A 22,312-nucleotide genomic window follows, 5' to 3' on the forward strand; every position below is an offset into this window, starting at 1 on the left:
TACACCTAAACCATGGCAGTTAATATATTTTTTAAAACCAAAATATTTTAATTAAAATTAGAAATAGGTAAAAAATATAGAACTAGGTGAAGGGCAATGAAGTACAAATAGACTAACGAACATTTCTGAATGTTAAATATTCTAATACCGCCACTGTTTCTCTGTGTTTTGATGGTATGTGAAATGCATTATTCAGTCTATCTTACCAGTCGCTTGCTATAAAGTAATGCCGTACTGCTGCCACTGGAAACTGCCCATTTAGAGAAATGCATGACATGCTCCAACTGTTTAGAAAGCCCAGCCACTTCCTGTTGTTGTTGCATAAGTTTCATGCGATGGTCCTTTGCAAGGCTCTGAAAAGAAGAAAATTTCAACATTTGTCTTGCATATAACATATCTTAATTGTCATTTTCAAATTACCAAATTAGAGTAACTGCCACCTCTGAGAACTCAAATGATAGAAACTTAAAATACGCTTAGTGGTTTTCTCCCTCAGTATGAAGGATCGCTCTCATTGCCCCCAAAACCTGTGCCCCAAACACTGCGGAGCTTCTGCTGCTGCCACCATCACCACTGCCATCACTGCCTCTGCACCCCCACCCCAGACCCTTGGTCTAGTAGTTTGACATATTCTGCAAATTTAGGTCTCTGTTCATGTAACTTCCAATATCCAAAAAGGGACAAAAGTCATGGATTAACTATGATATAGTAAACGCCTGTTAAATTCAATACTCACAAATAAAATAGATGTATCATCCAGCAATCTAATAAAATTACCAGATCACACGATTTGTGCAATCACAGGATTTCACCTTTTCAGGCATTCTAGTCTTGACTGCAACCACTCTGTGGCCAGTCATGCCATATGGTAGACAACATTTATACTTTGTATGTGGTTAGAAAGGGATATGTTTTTTTGTCTATTGAGAATTACCTCGGGAGCCAATTGATAAAACGACTAGAGGTGCCAAAGCATTCTCAGAAAAACTACATAAAAGCAGAGTACAGAGTATCTCTAAGGAAGCACACAAGCAAGAACACAGATTAATCAAAAGTAGAGAGCACTGGGGGTGCTTGGGCAGCTCAGTCGGTTAAGCGTCCAACTGGCGGTATCAGCACAGGTCATGATCTCAGGGTCCTGGGATAGAACCCTGCATCCAACTCTGTGTTCAGCGGGGAGTCTGCCTGGGATTTTGTCTCTCCCACTGCCCTTTGCCTGCTCATATGTGCATGTTCTAAAATAAATAAATAAAATCTTAAAAACAAAAAAGAGAGAGTACTGAACTTGGGTTATTTTAAAATTCTCTATCCAAAAGTCTTTTAAGAAAAGGGGAAAATGATAGAGTTCTGTACTGATCCTGAAGTTTAAAAATAAAATTGCTATACCCCAATATGGATTTATATTCTCATTTTAAAAAAATGAACCTAGATCCTGACCCTAGTCAATTTCAAATTTGGAAAATACACAGGTGCTGAAGTGAATTAAGGGAAAAACTGCAATGACAGTCAATGGCTTTGTTACATCTAATTTAAGTTTAGAGATTACTTACTTTTTACAGTGGTCAGAAATAGCCTAAATGTTTCTTTAGAGACATACCAGAAAGAATATAAGTTTTGTTGACTTTGGGAGAGGTTGTACATTGACAATAAGAAGCCTTAGTTACTTGGGTCTTCTATGGTAACAACTATTTGAGCCAATTTCTGGATTCTTAGATAAAAGTGGCTGCATTTGTTTAAGAAGGATTCTGTGAACCAGAAGAATGGATATGAGGACCAGAAGCATATTTAAAAGGTGCTATAAAAACTTTAAGTCAATAAAGTTGATTATAAATAATATTGAGGACTAGGTTCTTCATTCCTAGAGATTTGGGATCTGGTCATCTTTTGTTATCTTCAAGTGATTCTGATTTACAGAGAAGTCTGGAAAGAGCCACAGCAATGCATGCACTGCTAATCTCTGAGAAAGCAAATCTAAGTGAGGTCTGATTTTAAGCGGAACTTGGAAAACCTTGTTTAAAATGGTTCTTTAAAAAATAATCACAGAACCTTGAAAAAATAGTTCCTGTAAATGAGGCTGTCTGGACAGAACACTTCTTCACTAAATAAGTATCTGTTTTCAAAAGGACAGAGAATTATTTTAGTCTTTGTTTCCTGTATGTCTGATAAGCCATGGGAATGATCATGCTTTCCCAGGAGGGACAGGACTCCGTGGGACAAAGACCTTATAATTTTGTCAACTACAAAATAAAGAGTTTGAACTACATTATTTCTAGGAGTGGTTTTTTCCCCATCTTCAAATATCAGAATTCCAATTCTCTTCTCACTGTAAATTGCTTGCTTTACTATGAATTCTTTCTGCACCAATATACTAAAGAATACTAAAATACCATGCAATTAATATTACGTTAATATTCCATGGAGAAGTTGTAACCTCATATTATTTGGAGTCAAACACTGACTTTGGATCCTGACCTTCATTAGTGTAATAAAACCCATGAAGACCATAATATCTTTCTTCCCACTGTGAGAAACAACTATCTTAAGTGCCTTGAGCATCCCTCACTACATTTCACAGTCAAGACTGTAAAACGTTGAAAGCAGGAGACACGTCCTTTTATCTAATTTCTCATCAGGTTAAATGTTTATGTTTCAAAATGAAATACAGCCTTGTTATCTTTCTAAAAAATTTTGCTCAATTGTACTGCTTCAGGGACCCAAAATTGTCATTTCAATGAACCTAAAATGATTAATCCCTTCAACATTTAGAGTGCTCCTTCTTCAAGCAAAGCATTGTGCTTTGTGTTACCAAGTACACACTAAGCCATAAACTCTGAGCTATAATGCAGAATCCGGCAAAAGAAAACTCAGGAATGGAGAAGTATTACTGAGTCATAAATGGAAACAATTACATGAAAAAGGCGGGGATTCCAAATTCACAAATACATGAGAAAATACTATATTAAATTGCTATAACATACTGTCCCATTAACAGTAACTTACCTCAAGCTGGTGCAGTAGAGCTTTTCCTTTTTTATTTATTTCTACCATCAATGTAAATATAGCAACTTTAATATCCTGTTCCACCTGCTTTTGATTTTGATTTACTTCAATTATCCTGAAAATTAAATGAAAGGGGGAAAAATCTAAAATCTAAGGCAGAAGATTGTTTTACAATATTTAAAATTGATTTTTTAAATGTGTAATTTAGGCCAAAATGTTTTCAACTCTTAAAATTAAGCTCAGCTGTTTCTAAGGGTCCTTCAGTTTAAATTGACTTTCTTGAAGATGACATAGCAGAAATGTAATTCTTCTGAAAGACACAGTCACTTAATTCAATCTTAAAACCAAAATGTATAAAATTGCAAGAGAATGAACACATTTTAAGAAAATATGGTTCGGAAAGATCATGATGAAAATCATCCAAGCAAATCAATACTTGGCCTAAAAGGTCAGACAAAAAACATGATTTATAAACAAGAAAACCATGACTCTGAAAGTGTTCGATTATATCCACTATAACTAAGAAATAGGAAAGTGTAAATGAATCACCCTAGTCATCTGAACGGCTACGCACTCATTATACCTGCACAGAGGCAAAGAGAACAACAGTAGTTTGCTACTTTTAATAACACATTTGTCTTAAAATAAGCAGCTAAATACTACTTTATGTTTCATCAACTACCATGTACAGTTTCTCCTTTGATTAGAGAAAATGGAAAGCTGTTTTCATGGAGATTGAGACAGACAGAAAGAAAATACGTAGCATCATACCAGACTATCTTATAGAAGCAGAAGAGAATAATGGGACAGCCACTAAACATTTTGACATAAATTAAGTTTCATTTCTCCAGTATGCTTCTCTAATAGTTACCCACTGAAACTTAAAACCAACAGCGCATAGATTTTATTCTTTTGCAAGTTCTTTAAGGTAGTTAACTAGCACCAACATTGGCTGTAAGATTAAGAAACTCAGATCTGGGAAGTGAACAATCCCCTGAAACAAAACAAACCCCAAAAAACTAATTTAAATCCTCATGATGGTTGAACATGATGAAAAAAGGACAAGCAATGCTGTGTTTGCACATGCATAAAAATGAATTAATACCAAAGTAAGCCATCCCAGTAAATGGAATCCTTTTATAATCAGGTAATCTATACAGATATGAGCAATTAGCACCTAATCCAAGGATTCTTTAAGTCTTAGCAAAATTCAAAAACCAAAATCCTTCCATTCAATAATGTATGACTTCGTAAAAACAGCACAAACCACTAACAGAAAGGCAAAAAAACAGATGTGGAGAATTCACACTACCTGGTTTGAAGACTTACTATATATAAAAAGCTACCGTCATGAAGAAAGTGGGGATACTGGCAAAACAGAAAAACACAAGGGAACAGAACAGAGTTCAGAAGTAACCTTGTACATGTGCTGCCAACTGATTTTCGACAAAGGAATCAAGGCGATAATAACAAAATACACGACATGTAGGAACAAGTGAACATCTGTATATGCTACAAAAAGTGAACTTTGGCTTATACCTCACACCGTGTACATGAGAGAATAAAAGTCAAGAATACATTCTGTCAAGGGTGGATCTTTTACACAAAATTAGTTATTTTACACTTGCTACCATTTGCCATTTAGAAACACCCAGAACTCACTCTCTTCAACATTCCATGAATTCCTTTACAAATTTTCAACTACTCAGAAAACTTTTAAACCCACCACTTACTCTATTTGGCAAAAATAGTATTATGATTAGAATATGGTAAATGAAACAGTATTTGGTCAACACAGTTATGTGAAAAAGAAAGGTAAAATGAAATGAGAACCGATAAGATACACAATAGAACTGTTACTATCACAATAAATAAAAATGGGTATAAAACTGAAGCAACAAGAAGAGGGTAAATTTAAGAATATCTTTAAAAGAATTAAACCAGGGAAATCCTTGAAAAAAATTTCCACCATAACCATGATCCAAAATGATAAGTATAACAGATTATGATGATTGGTCTTAAGGAAGATGAGCCACAAAAGACTTTTTCTCTGTGAGTAACATTCAAATCCCCTGTGAGGACTCTCTTATTCGGGCTCTTTCTAAAAAGCATTTCTTGATTTATTTAGGTAATGACAGGTTTCTTTTGTATGTAGAACAACAAAAGAAGGGAGATACAGGATTTCACAGGTGTTGTAAAGGTTGTGAATCTGTCAGTGTGGGTTCCAAATGGGATAAAAAAATGCAGAGGCTAGACCAACTCCCTCTTCCATGTGGTTAGTGGTTTAGTCCCCTAATCACCGAATTGTGAGATATGAGGCTCTGGACAGTTGAAGAGGAGGACTCCAAAAAGTGTTAACGGCTAATATGCAGAAACTATGTCAGTATTGTATCTGATAAGGAACAAAAGGTGTGTGAAACTGTTCAATGATCCCTGTTTCCTGGTGTCCTAAGATCTCCACCTTATTGCAGTTAAAAGTTGACACCCCACAGAAGGCATCTCAAAGTTTGCCAACACTTAAAAAAGCTATTTGATATATATATAATCAAGTATTAAAGTATTTTACAATACTGGCAAAAGCAGCTGATTTTGTTTTTAAATCCTGGCACTTCTTCAAAATTTGAAACACTAGATAATTATAAATTATCAACATCTGCCAGATAAATGAGCCATTACTCAATGTAGTTTATTACAGTAACAGTTTTGAAATTTCATGGCTGAAAAGAATGCCTTCCAGCCCAGTTTCCAGAAACCCAAAGTTTCTGGAGAAGTCTTCTAAGCTATGTGTTGTTAGAGCCATCTAACAAGCTTACTTGGACCTACTTCACCATGAGCTAAGTAAAATGTCTGTTCTCAAAGTGAATATACTTAATATGTTATATAAAGATGATTCTTTTAATAACACCACAAATGTAAATTTACCTGTTTTGGATCTGATTTCCTGTGAATTTTATGTATTTTGTTTTTTCCATCAATTTGGTGATTAGTGTATCTATGATCACTTTCTGATTCTGAAAAGCTTCTTCTATAAATTGGTATCTGGAAAGACAAGTAAACAAGCCAATTATTTCAAGCTAATATAACTAAAATGAGGAAAAGCTACCACATAGAAGCTATTTAAGATTATAAAAGACATAGCAACAATAATCTTTAAAAACAAAAACAAAAACAAACCTCTAAATGTCCCTAGAAGGGAGGTTTTTCATGCTTTCAAAGTTTTCCCTAAGAAAAAGGGAGTTGTTACAGATATTATTCATGGATACTCTTAAATTATTTTGGAAACTTGGAGAAGATACACATCTACCATTCATAGTTTTAGTGTCTTAGTTCAGTTGGCTGAGCTGGCAAAAAGTAATCACAGATATTTAAGTAGATTTATTTACTATTTTGCATTTTCACAATCATAAGAGTTTGATGCTATAAACATACATTTTAAAGATCACTTTTAAACATTAGGTAGTTGTGCCCCAGAGGGCACAAATATATGCCTTTGGGAAAAATGGAAGAATAAGAAACACTCTTGATATTATGCCTTGTATGCAATAATGCTTTAACCAACATACAATACAGCACTTTAAAAAATTTAACTTGGAAGTCGACATGATAACCTCCGACAAACTATGCAGATAACTCAAGAGTAGCTCCAGGGAAACAGTAATATAGAAGATTACCAGTATTATTAATTTTTCATAAAATGCATAAAATACAGTATTTTACATAGTATGATTTAAAAGTGCAAGCACACTTAAATCAGTCAGTATTATAAACAGTGTTGCCAGCATTAGAAAAAAAGGGGAACACAGTTAATAATTGTTGGATTTCCTTCGTACATAATGCACTCTTTGGGACCCTGGTCAGTGTAATGTTAAATGAAATGGTCAAAATGGTAATTGTTAACTTGTTCCTAAATTCAGTCTAAAAATTTCTAATATTCCAGTTCTTTTAGTAGATCATTTTTACCAGATTTAGGAAATCTCCTTTATTCCTCATTTGCTAAGATCTTCTATCATGGGTGTGTGTGTGTATTTACAGAATGTTTCTTCTGTCTCCTGAAATCATCATGTATTTTTCCCTTTATTCTCTTGATATGAATTACATGAAAGATTTTCAAATGTTAAATGAACTGTACACCTAGAACAAAGCCAACTTGGTTGCAATTATATTGCCCGAAACTCAAAGTATTACTGGATTTGGTTTCCTACTTCATTTCTTAGAATTTTCACATTCATTTCATGGGTGAGACTAATCTGTCATTTTCTATTTTTATTCCCCATAAAACAAGTCGGAGAGAATTCATTCTTTCATCATTCTCTGCAAGGCTGTATGCATTTAAAGGTGTTATTTTTTTACCACACCTATGTTGCTGATTCATCAATTAAGTCATATGGGTCTGCAGTTTTGTGAGAAAGTTACAAATTATGGATTTACATTAAAGGGCTATTCTGATTTTCTAGCTTATCGTGTCCTAGTTTGCTAAGTCGTATTTTCTAAGAATTATCCTCTTTCAAGCTAAAATTTTCATATCTATTGACAGATATCCTTTTCATAATTTTAAATGCCTTTAGGGATGTGTTGATGCCCCCTTTTTCTCCTGGCATCCATCAGGTGGGTCTGTTCTCAGTCACTTGTAAAGGAATTTGTCAATTTACTAGTCTTCAGAATGATCTGATTTTTTACTTTACTTCATTAATGCCTGCCCTTATCCTTATTATGCCCTTTTCTCCACTTACTTTAGGTTTAATATACTCATTTTTCTAATTTGAGATAAATGTTTAGTGCATTTACTTTTTATCCTTACTATCTACTATATGTATTTCATGATACATATTTACCTTTCATCATGGCCTTAACAATATATTTAGGATATTATTTCCATTATCATTCAGATAAAAATACTTTCTGATATCCACTGGGATTTCTTCTTTGCTGCTTTATTTAGATTTATTTCTAACTGCCTATTTGGAAATAATTTCCAAGTTAAATGTGCAATGGTACAGAGACCTATACCTTTATATACCTTGGTTTTTCAAATATTGACTCATCATAGCTCTTTAACACCCTAATAATCAGTATGCATTTCCTAAACACACAGTATTATTATTCAATCACAGTATAATAAAGAAAATGGGCACTGAGATAATACTCTCACCTACTCTACACATCATATTCTAGTTACATCATTTGTTTCAGTCATGTTCTCTCAATCACTTTTCCCCTTCTAGTCTAGGTTGCAGTATGGGATCACTCACTGCTACATTTAGCTTTCATATGAATTTCATTTATTCATTTTCAAGTTTTTGGAGAATTTTCTCATCTATTCTTATCTTCTAGATTTAACTGTATTGAGTTTATGCAAGACTTTATATGACTTTAACCCTCTGAAATTTAAGATTGCCTTGACATATAGTCAATTAGATTTTTTCTTTTGCTCTTTGAAAAGAATATGTATTATTAGGTGCAGTGCTCCTAATGTTCAGTCTTTGCTAATTAGGTTATTTGAATCTTACTAAAATATCCTGATTTTTAATCTGTTTGTTTTGTCAATTACTGAAAAAAGTATGTTAAAATTTCCCATTATATGGATTTGTCTTTTTAAAGTTCTGTCATTTTTGTTATACATTTTAAGCCTAAGGGCACATATATATTTAGAACTGTTATATCTTTTAAATGAAGAGAGCCTTCTATTGTATAACGTGTCCCTCTTTATCTCAAACAAGGCACTGTGATATAACAGCATGCCTCTGGTTAGTGTCTGTGTAGCACATCTTTTCCCATTATTCTTTCCATATACTTAGGTTTTAGTTGTTCTTCTTATAAAAAGCAAACAGCAGATTTTCTATTCTCTTTCTTATCCAGGGTGAAATCTTTTAATTTGGAACATTTTATCCATTTACACTTATTATAGTTACAAATACACTTAGAGATTTACCAATTTACCAAGACCTTATTCAAGCCCATCTGTTGTCTTTTTTGGGCTGTGTTTAGATGGATTAATTATTCCACTTCCCCTCTCTGTTAACTCTGATAATCATAAGACACTTTCACTATTCTTTTAGTGATTACTCTAAACATAACAAAATATAGCTCTGAACTTACCATCTAATATTAATTTGTACTTTTTTACCCTCTTGAATCTTAGAACACGAACTCCATATCCTAAACATGTCTGTTGTATAATATACACACATGACACACACCAATAAGACATATTTGTTTCATAAGTCAACATTTACTTAGATTTAATCATATGTACCTTTTTAACTACTCTTCTTTCCACCATGCATTAACAACCATTTCTCTTTTGCCTAAGGTATACTTTAGTGAGGGTTTACTGGGGATATATTATTCTAGTTTATTTTGTCTGAAAACGTCTTTCATTAATCTTCATTTTAAAAATTTTTCACTGAGTATAAATTATTTTCTTTTTAAAAATATTTCTTTTGATCCTGCTGGGGGATTTATGGGGCTTCCTAAATATGGGCTAGACATCTTTCTTCAGTATTACCATATTCTAAGCCATTATATTCTGTCCTTAAATGTTGCTTCCTTCCCATTCCCTCTCTCTTCTCTCCTTCTTGGGTCCCAGTTACACCCTGTATTACTTCTTCTACTTTCCATCCTTCTGTTTACCAGGCTTCATTCTGGCTATTTTCTTACTTATCTTTTAGTCCATTAATTCTCATTTCCCGCTATGCCAAATCTGTTATAGCCACTAATGAGTTAATTCCAGTTACAGTAATTTTCAGTTCTCATTCTTTTTTATAGTTTTCAGTTCTCTACTCAAATTTTCTATTTTGTCTCTTATCTTTAATATGTAAAGATGTGGCCCTAAGCGTCTTTTTATATTATTTGTTGTATCTGCTAGGTTTTGTTCACATTGTTTAATCTTCTAGAATACTTGATTACTTCTAATTATGTGTTAGACCATTTTGCAAAATTCATTACTGAATAAATTTAAGGCAGAAGATGATGTTTTCTCTCTTCAGGAAGGATTTATGCCTTGGGGCACCAGCAGTATGATTTCCATTTACAATGTCTTTGGGTACTGAAAAAATTTGATGCTAAGACTTCAGTCCCAATCAGGAACTATTTGTAGCTAGTTCGTCTTTACTGTAATAGTGTAGACTTTCAGGATTCCAAATCAAGGCAAGGTGAAGCCTTCAACCACTGTAACCCCTGAACTCCAATTTCTATCTTCCCAGCCCTGTGGCCTAGCAGAAGTTTTCCCCAATATGGTAAATGCCTCAATGGGGAAAAAAACTCCTATCATAACTCTGTCCCCACTCCAACTTCATCTAGTAATTCTTTACTAATAAGATCTAAAATTTTTATTAGTGACTCCTACTATAGTTTGTCTAGGTTTTCTAGTTATCCTCACTGATACTGTTTGGTCTAAATTGCCTAGTCTGCCATTATTGGAACTCTAGGTGAATTTTTTTTTTTTTTTTTTTTTTTTTTTAGTTTTAATTTAAATTCCAGTTAGTTACCATACAGTAAAATAGTATTAGTTTCAGGTGTACAATTTAGTGATTCAACACTTACATACAACACCCAGTGCTCATCACAACAAGTGCCCACCTTAATCCCCATCACCTGTTTAATCCATCCCTCCACTCACTCTCCTCTGATAACCATCAGTTTGTGAGACTAGACCATTTTAAGCAATTTTATTTGTATCAATCAGAATCCTACTATTTTAAATAAATCAGTGGTTGCTAACTCAATTGCCTATGGGAGGTCAGATTTAAAAATAGGCTTCAGTAGGAATTATGATGAATTGGGAAAGGCATGCCTCATTCTACAGAACACGAAAATGAATTCCATCTGAATGCTGACATGCAAGGGGCCCACAGCCATAACAGGTTCCATTTTCTCAAAAACCCAAAGATCTAAATTTTTTTTTCTTAATGTAAAATCTCCTCATTTTACAAACAACAATTTGGCAACAAATTCCATTTATTTTCATATAGTGTGTAGGCCAGTGGTTCTCAACTCAGGGTGATTTTGTTCTGTAGGGCATCTGGCAACATCTGGAGACATTTTTGGTCGTTACACGGGGAGGATATTACTGGGATCTAGTGAATACAGGTCAAAGATGCAGCCAAACACCATACAATACAGCAGAAATGCCCCCCACAACAAATATTAATAGTGCCCAAGTTGAAAAATCCTGGAACAAGCCAACATACGGCCGGCCAAACAAAACTTTGCTAACTGTCATTTGGCTGGGGTGCCAGCAGTCCTCTATCCCTCATAAAGTTAATTACATATGTAAGTATATAATTAAAGATGCCAGTACCTATGCTCTTTATGCTCTAATAACTGGCAGTCCCGGCATGTCAGTTTATCACATGTTTCACAGTAAAGCTTCAGCTGCTCCTTCTTATGAAAAGGACAAAACACTGGTCGCTGACTGGTCACTCCAACTGCCTCTGTAGAAACAATGGGATGAAAATTAATGTAATTGAATACTATATAATTATTAGATTATTCATTTAAATTCGAACCCATTAAGATATAAAAGAGGGCACCTGGGTGGCTCAGTGGGTTAAGCCTCTGCCTTCGGCCCAGGTCATGATCTCAGGGTCCTGGAATCAAGCCCCGCATCAGGCTCTGTGCTCAGCGGGGAGCCTGCTAATGCCTCTCTCTCTACCTGCCTCTCTGCCTACTTGTGATCCCTCTCTCTCTCTCTGTCAAATAAATAAATAAATAAATAAAATCTTTAAAAAAAAAAAAAAGATACAAAAGAGCCATAAACAGTTTCTGACACCATCACTACTACTAGTCTTTATGTGTATTAAAATAGCATTGTCTGGTGACAGATGGCAGCTACGCCTGTGGTGAGCACAACATATTATACAGACTTGTCACACCACTATGTTGTACACCTGAAACTTATGTAACATTGTGTCAACTATACTTCAATTAAGAAAAGAAAGAAGAGAATATTAATTATTCCCAGCATTTTAGAAGGAAAAAATAAATATGCTTTTCTTTCCAGAAATCCAAATTAACTCAAGAGAAAAACAAAGTATGTAGTTAAAAATATGCTTAATGGAATTTAAGTCTTTAAGAAAATAGCCCAGGTAAGTGAGTGCGAACCAACTGGATGTTTTCTACTCCAAATATGGGAGGAAACGGTTTTAAATGGAACTCAGAGAATCTAATAAAATGTATAAACTGTGATGAAAAAGTTATTTGCCCACTTTTGTAAAAATCCTTACAGAGGGTACCCATTAACACATAAATAATCAGTTTATACTATGTACTATAGTTCTCCATGTAACTTCTTTTTAATTTTCTTTCTTTCTCAAGAGAGAGCACACAAGTGGTGGTGGGAAGAGAGGGAGAGAAAGAATCTCAAGCAGGCTCCATGCCCAACATGGAGGACAGGGGGCTGAGTCTCACGACACTGAGACCACAACCCAAGCTGAAATCAAGAGTCCATGCTTAACTAACTAAGACACACAGCCACCCCAGCCATTTAACTAACTTCTTAATGGTTACCCAGAGTGACAATAAAACTGAGCAACGCTTATGTTATAATGTTAAATTTTAAAAAATCAGAATACAAATGATTGCTTCAACAGTAAATATCAGTTATTTCACTCAATCAAAGGTAAAACCCAAACATTTCAGAAATAATTCCACATTCCAGCAATAACCACTATTAATAACCCGGTATGTTTTCTTCTGGTTGTTTTTCTACATATATAACTACATACATTAGTAGGTACTTTGTTTTACAAAATTTTAAAAAATGCTATTACACACACTGTCTTGTAAGATCTATTCACTTAACTCTTAAATACCTTTCTTATTTTATTTCAGTTTGAGAGAGAGCACTGGTGTGAGGGCTCACATATACGAGCAGGGGGAATGGCAGAGAGAGAGAATCTCAAGGCCACTCCACGCTGAGTGTGGAGCCAGACATGGGGCTCAATCTCATGACCCTGAGATCATGACCTGAGCCCCCAAATCAAGAGTCGGATGCTTCACTGAAGAGCCACCCAGGCGCTCCTCTTAGAAACCTTTTAGTGAGTAAATAGATCGACTTATTTAACTGCATAGTATTTCATCAAATGAATACAACCTCTGCTGTGGACATTAGAATATTTCTCATTTTTCAATCTTGTATGGTAATGCTAAAATAAACATATGAAATGTTTAAGTCACTGAATGTTTACACAGATAAATTCCAAGTAGAACTGTTGGGTCAAAAAGTGATTTATACAAACATAAGTACATTTTCTTCCAAAAAATTATACCAATTCATACTCTTACCAGTGTAGAGTGGCTGTTACCTACTTTACTAACAGTGTTTTGTCAGTACTTTTAATCTTCACCAATCTCGTAGGGAAAAAAAAAAATTTCACTATCTTTGGACATATTTCTTTAATAACTGAGATAGAACAACTTTTCATATTCATTAATCATTTGTATTTCTTTCAAGAATTGTCTGTTCATGTGGCCCCTGGGTGGCTCAGCTGTTAAACATCTGCCTTTAGCTCAGGTCATGATCCCAGGGTCCTGGGATCGAGCCCTGCATCGGGCTCTCTGCTTTGCGGGGAGCCTACTTCTCCCTCTCCCACTCCCTCGGCTGTGTTCCCTCTCTCACTGTGTCTGTCTCTGTCAAATAATAAAATCTTCAAAAAAAAAAAAAAAAGGTCTGTCCATAACTCTACAACTTTTCCATCCAATTGTCTCTCTTACCAATTTGTAGACACATTTGATATATTGCTTGCCAAAGATTTTACAAATAGTTTCTCCAATCTGACTTGGTTTATGGTATTTTTCCAAGTAGATCCTTAAAACATTTTATAGAAAAATTAATCTTTTAGTTTTAGAGAACTGCTTCTAGAAAGGCTTCTTCCTAATTATAAGCGTTAACTTTTTTTCTCTTATAGTGAAATTTTATGCTTTTTTAAAAAATATAAATTTTATATTTATCTGACATTTCATATACAGTTGACCTTGAACAACACGGGTTTTAAGTGCATGGGTACACTTATACATGGATTCTTCTTGACAAACACAGTATGGCTACTATAAATGTATTTTCTCTTCTTCATGGCTTTCTTAACATTTTCTTTTCTCTAGCTTACTTTGTAAGAACACTGTATGCAATACACACACACACACACACACACACACACACACACACACCCACACACACTTCTTACAAAATGTGTTTTGGGGCAACTGAATGGCTTAGTTGATTAAGCATCTGACTTCAAATCAGATCACGATCTCAGTGTCCTGGGATGCAGACCTGAGTTAAGCTCCCCGCTGAGCGGAGAGTCCGCTGGCCTCTCTGCGTGTTCACACGTGTGCATGCATGCATGTGTATGCGTGCTCACACTCCCTCTCCCAAACACATCAGTAAAAATTTTTAAAGAAATGTATTAATTGACTGTTATCAGTAAGGTTTCTAGTCAATAGTAGGCTACTAGTAGTAAAGTTTTGGGGAGTCAAAGGTTTATGTGGATTTTCGACTGCACAGGGGTCAGCACCCCTAAGTCTCATGTTGCTCAAGATCAGTTGTACTATCAATATTTACAAAACCTTACATGTGTGTCGGCACGTAGAATGAGTTCACAGACTCTCATTTTCTGATAATAAAACTACAAAGTTCAAACAGGAAACAAAAATATCCAAGCAATGGGAACATTTTCTTTTTCCTTTCAATGAATTCTTGAGTTCATAATAACCAAAATGTTAAGCAACTTGGCTTTCCGGATTTAATATACATCATGGCCTTCTTTCCATATCATTATATTTATAACCTACCAAAGTGGAAAATAACAAATGCAAAAATTCATAAATCTTCAACTGCATGGTAATCATAAATGCAGAATACTTAGTTTTTTGTTTCTGTTTTTGTTTTTTTAAATTAAGTAGGTTCCACACCCAATGTGGGGCTTGAACTCACCATCCTGAGATCAAGAGCTGCATGCTCTACCCACTGAACCAGACAGGTGCCCCCCTACACGCAGAATATTTAAAAAATAGTAAATCTAAGTGGCAGATTATATCAAGCTTTAAACACTTACAACTCTACAAAAGATAAAAATAAATATCAAGTATTTATGTCAAAGAAGTTAGTAACAGAACTTTAAAATAAAATTAGGGTAAGCTGGGAGAATTAAAAATAACGAACTAAAAATATATAAAGGATATTCAGATAAATTTCAAAGCTGCTTCTGTGGATAAAAACAAGATGATAACCTACTATCTAGTCCCATCAAAATCCAGGCAAAAATGCTTAAAACTCTTATGAAAGAAGGAAAATAATTAGAGAAAATTAGCAATATGGTAAAAGATTATTAAAAGCACAACACATCAAGACCAAATGCAATTAATTCTAGCAATGCAAAAATGGCTCAGTATCAGTAATGTGAATATCCTCACAGCTCCCCTGTACCCTTCTCCTTGGTGTGCATGTCATCTGGGCATCATGGTAGATAGAGTGACCATACATCTTTAGTTGGCTTAGGACATTCTGGGTTTGTGTCTACTCTTCAACAGCAACTATAGAGCTTTTGGTTTAGGGAATTAGAACATCATAAGCCCCCTTTAAGGGCTTCGTTGACTTATCAAAGAATTTAGATCCTAACTCAGTCATCTTCCTAGTCTTCAGTGTCACCATCACTCTGGATGATTCAGAAATCCACATAGATTACCACATAAAAACAAGGCTCTCAGACTTTCTCATCTCCAGAGACCTAGACTCCATTTTAGCTCCTCACATCATGGTCCCACTCTAGACTTTTGATTGTCCGTAACTATTCCATTTCTATAATCATAAATTCAAACATCCACTCTAGTAACTTCTACTTCCTAACCTTCTAATTCTTAACTACTCTCACTGTAACTCAAGGATCTCTAGGTTTCTAATAATTTCTTCCACTCTATCAACTGACACTGTCAACTTCATTTCCTTTATAAAGTTAAAAAAAAATCCTTCATTTTACTAAATAGCATTGTTTGTACCTCTTACTCTACTGAACTTCTGCAAGGTGTATGTATGCAGCTAAACCCAAACCCTAAGTAAGTTAAATTCTTCTCTATACCCACATGCACACTGCTGAGGCCCAATGGAGAAAGTTTTCTTTTTATTTATTTTTTTAAAGTTTTTATTTACCTATTCCTGTCAGACAGAGAAAGAGGCAGAGGGAGAAGCAGGCTCCCCATGAAGCAGGAAGCCAGATGCGGGACTTGATCCCAGGGCCCTGGGAATCACAACTTGAACAAACAGCAGATGCTGAACCAACTGAGCCACCCAGGTGCTCGGGATGGAGGAAGTTTTAAGGCCTATACATCAAATGTAACCTGGATGCTACCGAACAATCTGCTTCTGACGCTGGAGCTCTCTTTTACCAGAGTTATTTCAAGTATCCCACACATTCCTGACCTTTTCATCCTATTTCCTCTGCTTTACTTTTCAACAGATGACTGAATTCACAAAAAAGAATTCTTTCTAGCACTATCTATTCAATTTATCTGAATCTCTACCCGGTGTCTTCTTTTTTGTCTTTTCCGCATTAGTGTCCTCAGAAATTATATCCCCTTTTCCCGTGTCACTAGACTCCTGGTCTCCTCTTATTCCTCCTCCTCCTGAATCTTACTCTCTAGCTACATTCAACTGTCTCCTTCTGGAAATTTGGGCATGTATTTCAGTTTTCCCCACCCTTCTCCTTCCTGTGATGAACTTCTTTTCCTCCTTCAAGCCCCAGATTTGGTCTCCAACCTAAATCCCCAACTCTGAGTTTGGTGCTTCTTTCATGTGCTCCCATAGAACTTATGAGGCCAAACTATGATTGCTAATTTGTTTGTAGCCTTCATCATACTTAGAGCTTCTGTGGGGCAGAAGTATCTGTTTGATTCACTTTACATCTCTAATGCTTAGCAAAGTTCCTGGAATATTGAATAGATATACAAACACTGGAATATTGAATAGATATACAAACACTGGTTGACCTGAATTAAAACCAATAAAGTAATTTTTAAACAAAAATATATTAATAAGCCATAAAAACAAATGGAAGTCTGATAAATATTACAACATGAATAAACCCTGACAATACTGTGGTAAGTGAAACAAGCCAGACACCAAAGGACAAAGCTATATGATTCCACTTGCCAAAATGAGCAAAGTCATAAAGACACATGGTAGATTAGAAGTTCACAGGGGCAGAGGAAAGAGGGGAATAAGCATTATTACTTATTAGGTACTGTTTCTTTCTGTGATAATGAAAAAGCTTTGAAAACACACAGTGGTGATGGCTGCATAGCACTGTGAATGCCATTAATGCACCTTAACGAATGGTACACTTAAAAATGGTTTAAATGGCAAGTTTTTAAGTTGCTTGCATTTTACTACAATATTTTACTATAATAAAAGATACATTAGTAAACTTCACATTATAAGCAATACAATAAAAACAGAAACCGTATATTACATAAAAAGCAGAGCTTCTTTAGTTATCTACATATCAAATATCATGAACCAGGTTTACCACAACAATATCAGAGGGGAAAGAGTTATAAAACTTTTATTAAGCCCACCTCTTGTCACCTTAAGAGTAAGAGAAGTGAAGTTTAAAAAGCATTTCTTTTTTCATTTGCTATACATTTACACCAAATTCAAGCATTTCCAGAAGAGGGGGTTGGGAGTATGAATATAAGGCGGAAAGACTCTCTATCTATTCATATTTAACAACATTTTTAAGTCTCCAAAGTTCAGTTACAATATAGACCTCCTTGTACTAAAAAACAGTGTATTTAATGCTTACAATTGTATCAAAACAAAGTCAAGTACAGGAAGAGAAAGAAGAGTGGGATGGAAAGAGACAAAAAGAGATTAAAACCAATTTAGTACCTGGAGATACCTCCTCCTTCTGTCTCACAGTGTGGTCTTTCGTGAACTTCACTCTCTGATGAGCTCTGATGCAGGTCTTGCAGAGCCACTCAACACATTCTACACAAAACCCATTAGCTTCTGCATTGTCCTCACAGCTTGTACACACCTAGTAAGAGAAACAAGTCACATTAAGTTTTAAGAAAAAGGAAAAGGTGTTCAAACAATTAGTCATATAAAAATGATAGACAAATCATACTTGCTCTATCACAGTTATCTTAACAGTGTGTATAAATTTAAACTGACATGTTTTAAATTATAAGCATATGAAATGGAAATATGGTATTGTCCTTCACTCAATAGATCAAATATTCCAGGCACAATGCTAAGTGCTGAGGATTAACAATGTGGAAAAGCAAATGTGGTTCCTGCTCTTATGATACCATGGGTCTCACAGATGGGAGTGTGGGTTCATATCCCCATTCCACACTTACTAGCTAGGTAGTCTTGGGCGGGTTACTTAGAATGCTCATCTTTAAAGTGCGGTTAGTAACAGATTTTGTTGAGTCGTGCTGAGATGAAATGTGAGGCACACAAACATTAGTGGAAGAATTACACCAATATGTAATTACAAACTGAGAAGTGCTATAAAGGAAAGGTATGAGAAGCTATAAAAGTACATGATAGGGGAAACTGATCTCATTTTAATGGGGCTGGAGTGTTGGAGAAAGCAGAGATTACCCAGGCAAGGCTTTCTCTAAGGAGATCATATTAATACTAAGATATGAAAGTTGAGTCATCAATTACTGATGAAAAGACTTCTAGGCAGAGAGAACACCATGTACAAAAGCCTCTGGCAAGAAGAGTACAGCAGGTTCAAAGAACTGACAGAAAGTATGACTGAAGTGTAGAGATCAAGGGAAGACTGGCAAGAGAAGCAGCTAGGGACAAGGCAGGCAGAGGGCCGGATCAAGCATGATCACATGGCCATCTGGGTCCTTGTCTGAAGAAGTCTTCTAAAAGCTTTTTAGTAAGTGACATGGCCAGACGTGCAGTTTTAAAAATCACTGTCACTGTAATATAGAGAACAGATTATAAAAGGGGCAAGTACTTTCTGCAGAGACAAGAGGTTTTTTCCAGTGGTTTAGGTGGAAGTGGGAATGAATGAGGAAGACTGATGGTAAAACTGGTTCAGAGGATGCCCTGGACATGGGAGGTGAAGGAGGGACAGCTCCTCTGTTGCCAGTTTGTGTAACTGTGCAGAGGGTGGCACTCTTCTCTGAGAAAAGATATTAAAGTTACATGTAAGCAGTCCTCATGTTATCTTCCGTAGCTGGCGGAAAAAAAAAAAATCCCCCTCAGTTAGCACTTTATGGTAGCCAAATTCCAAATACCTAGATAACATTTTCATTAATTCAAACACTGCCTTTTCTCAGCTCTTATCAGCTAACGTTTCTAACATTATTGACTCCTACTTCCTACTTCAGATTCCTTGATACCTCCAGATCCTCTTATCTCCCTGATTGCCCTCTGGAACCCACCCCCACCTTCCTCCTTCAATTCTGTACATTTTTGTTAGATCTGGGGATGTCTCGTCCATATTCCCTTAGCTTCAACTATCTTGTCTTTAAGGATATCACCTAAAATTTAATCTCCACACTATGCTACAAGAAAGAATAAAGTATCTACAGTATATGAGGTAAAATGAAAAAGGAAAAGTGGACAAGCATATCATGCTACTGTTCTTCTAAGAAAGATGGAGATGGGTGACATAACATTTGCTAATATTTCTTAAATAATATAAAATTACTTAAAATTATACATAAAATATTTTAAATGAAAGAATGAAGGAAAATAAATAGTTACCTATAGGGTAGAGAAGAAATAAGGTATATGGGTAGATTAAACAGTGATAGAAATTTGAGTTCTCAACACACTGTGTTTTATGGATTTTACTTTAGAACTATAGGAATGTTTTATATGTAGTCCTACAAACTTAAATTAAAAAAGTTAAATCCCTAAAAACCAAAAGCAAATGAAACAAATGAATCTGCCTATCAAGTGGGTGGCTTAACTTCAAAGAATTATTTATTTCAAGTAACTTCGAAATATTACAGTGCATGTTAACTAACTGGAATTTAAATAAAAACTTGGAAAAAATTATGATTTGATTGACTATCTCCAGTGCATACATGCAGTGATTGCTGTCTTCCTTGCTTTCTATTTTGACAGAAACAGCACTATAATTTCTACTTTCAGTCCCAACTCTATTCTTCCTTACTCTTACTCTGCAAACCGTATTTATGCTTTATGACCTGGTTCAACATTAGATTCTAACAACAGATGGTGCTGGAGGGAGACTGCAATGCCAGAGGGAAGAAGGTACTTCATCTTAGTTGTCTTGCTATCTGCTTGCATTTTCTGTGAACATCATGCCAATCAATGCTACTTCACCCTGGGAGCAGCACTTAGCTCTAGTTTGCAGTTTTTCCAATCCTCATGGAATCAGCTTTGGAGATAATGACACCACAGTCCTACTCCTGCTCCTCTGAGGTCGGTGATCCCAAGGCCAAACACTCAGACACCAATATGGGACAAACAGCACTGCCTCTCTTCAGATGTTTGAGCTGATGTTCCACAAGACCCTTCCTCTAACTTTGCCTAATTTCAACCTTTTCTCTTTGTTCTCTGAGCTGCGTCTTTATAGTTGCCATATGATACTTTAAGTATTTTTTTACTTATCCTTTCAGTGAACAAGTTTATATCTAGTTAATTCTTAAGAATTAAGAGGGCTCCTGATTATACCAAAACTGATGATATACCCTATAACGTAATTATATATATTTGGAGAAAATAAATAATTATGTCAATGTAATTGAGAACTAAGATTTCCAATGTCAGACAAGTGAGATAAACATCAAATTAAAAAAGTAAGATCTACAAATCTAAATTGGACTTATAAATATCAATATATACTTGTGGTGTATTTGCTTTTTCCTTCCTAGACAGTTGCTACTTGTATATTATCAACAATTAGGCACCCATTACCTCATACAGAAGCATATTTTAACTTTGGAGAGTGCACTATTGAGCCAAATGAAATCTATTTCTCTTCTTAAGGTCTTCTAGCTACTGGAATCTTAGAGATAGATGTTATATCCTCCCTCAGTAACTTCTCATGAGCATCCAGTCAGGCTTTCAGTTTGCTTAGGGGTGGGAACACATCCACATTTAGTAATCACAGATTTGATCCCCTCTGCTGAATTTGAATTTTCAGCAGATCCACAACTCTCCTGATAACTGAGCGGGTTATCAGTCTTCTTCGGTGCTGTTCAAATGACAGTCAGGGCAGGGAAGGGAAGGGAAAAGGGGAGCCTTCTGTGATCCTCAGCAGGGTCAAGATAGAGCCTCAAAGACTTGCTGCACTGGAGATGATCCTGGTCATCTTATGGGATGGCCCAGAAGGCATGGCTACAACCCTAATTTCTCACATACTCTGTAGCATACCAGGTCAAATTATTATCTATTTGGTGGAAATATAACAGGAACAAAACATGACAGTTGGACATTTGGCATCATATAGAACAAATATCTATACACTGAATTTTTACGCTATCATCTGGTGGTTCTGGCACTAGGGGGATGCAGTTTCAGGGTTTTTTGGTGTAGATAATAGCCATTTGCTGCCTGAACTTTTGGGATCATTTCTCACATTTTTTGCTCCAGAAATTTGTTCACTTGGTAAACACATTTTGACCATTAATACTAAACTAGGTTGCTTTTCTGTTAAAAATCTGCATCCATTACTTTTCTAAAATCCTAGCCTTCTTAAAAACACTAGTTTCCTTACTAAGGTTAATAGTTTTCTATCACCTTGTATTCTGTTTATCCCTTTCCCTGACACTTAATAAAGATTCCAGAGATTCTATTATAATAATAATTCCACGTGTTTGAGGTTGATGAGCTTCTTCTTTTTTTTTTTTTTTTTTTTAAGATTTTAGTTATTTGACACAAAGAGAAAGACAGAGAGAGCGTGCGCAAGCAGAGGGAGTGGCAGGCAGAGGGAGAGGGAAATGCAAGGTCCCCGCAGAATAGGGGTAGCCCAATATAGGACTCGGTCCCAGGACTCTGGGATCATGACCTGAGCTGAAGGCAGTTGCTTAACCAACTGAGCCACTCAGATACCTGACTGATGAGCTTCTTAATAAAAAGATGCCTTAGAGAGGAATCTTGCCTGAGCCCCAAGAGATACTATGTGGCCTAAATTCAAGATCAAGACAGATGGACTTGTTTATTCTTTTTTATTCAAGTGTAATTAACATAGTGTTATATTAGTTTCAGGTGTATAATTTTAGGATTTGAAAATTCTATATATCACGCAGTGTTCAACACAGTAAGTGTAGGCACTCTCTTTTTTCAATAAAAAGTGTTTGCTAAATCATTCTCCTGCAA

General features: G+C 35.5%; 1 protein-coding gene across 4 annotated transcripts in view; it reads right to left on the reverse strand.

Moving 5' to 3' along the window:
• TRIM24 (tripartite motif containing 24) overlaps positions 1-22,312 on the reverse strand; it is a 93,193-nt gene that overhangs the window by 30,408 nt on the left and 40,473 nt on the right. For all 4 annotated transcript variants that reach the window (XM_032868328.1, XM_032868318.1, XM_032868308.1 and 1 more), the window contains exons 3-7: positions 17,882-18,029; positions 11,300-11,432; positions 5,923-6,039; positions 3,001-3,115; positions 207-353 (exon numbers count right to left, since the gene is read on the reverse strand). In XM_032868328.1, the coding sequence (XP_032724219.1) occupies positions 207-353; positions 3,001-3,115; positions 5,923-6,039; positions 11,300-11,432; positions 17,882-18,029 (660 nt within the window). The remainder of the gene's footprint in view (positions 1-206; positions 354-3,000; positions 3,116-5,922; positions 6,040-11,299; positions 11,433-17,881; positions 18,030-22,312) is intronic.

Source organism: Lontra canadensis, unplaced genomic scaffold, assembly GCF_010015895.1.
Source record: "Lontra canadensis isolate GAN:19392208 unplaced genomic scaffold, GSC_riverotter_1.0 scaffold2, whole genome shotgun sequence".
Taxonomy (NCBI): Eukaryota; Metazoa; Chordata; class Mammalia; order Carnivora; family Mustelidae; genus Lontra; species Lontra canadensis.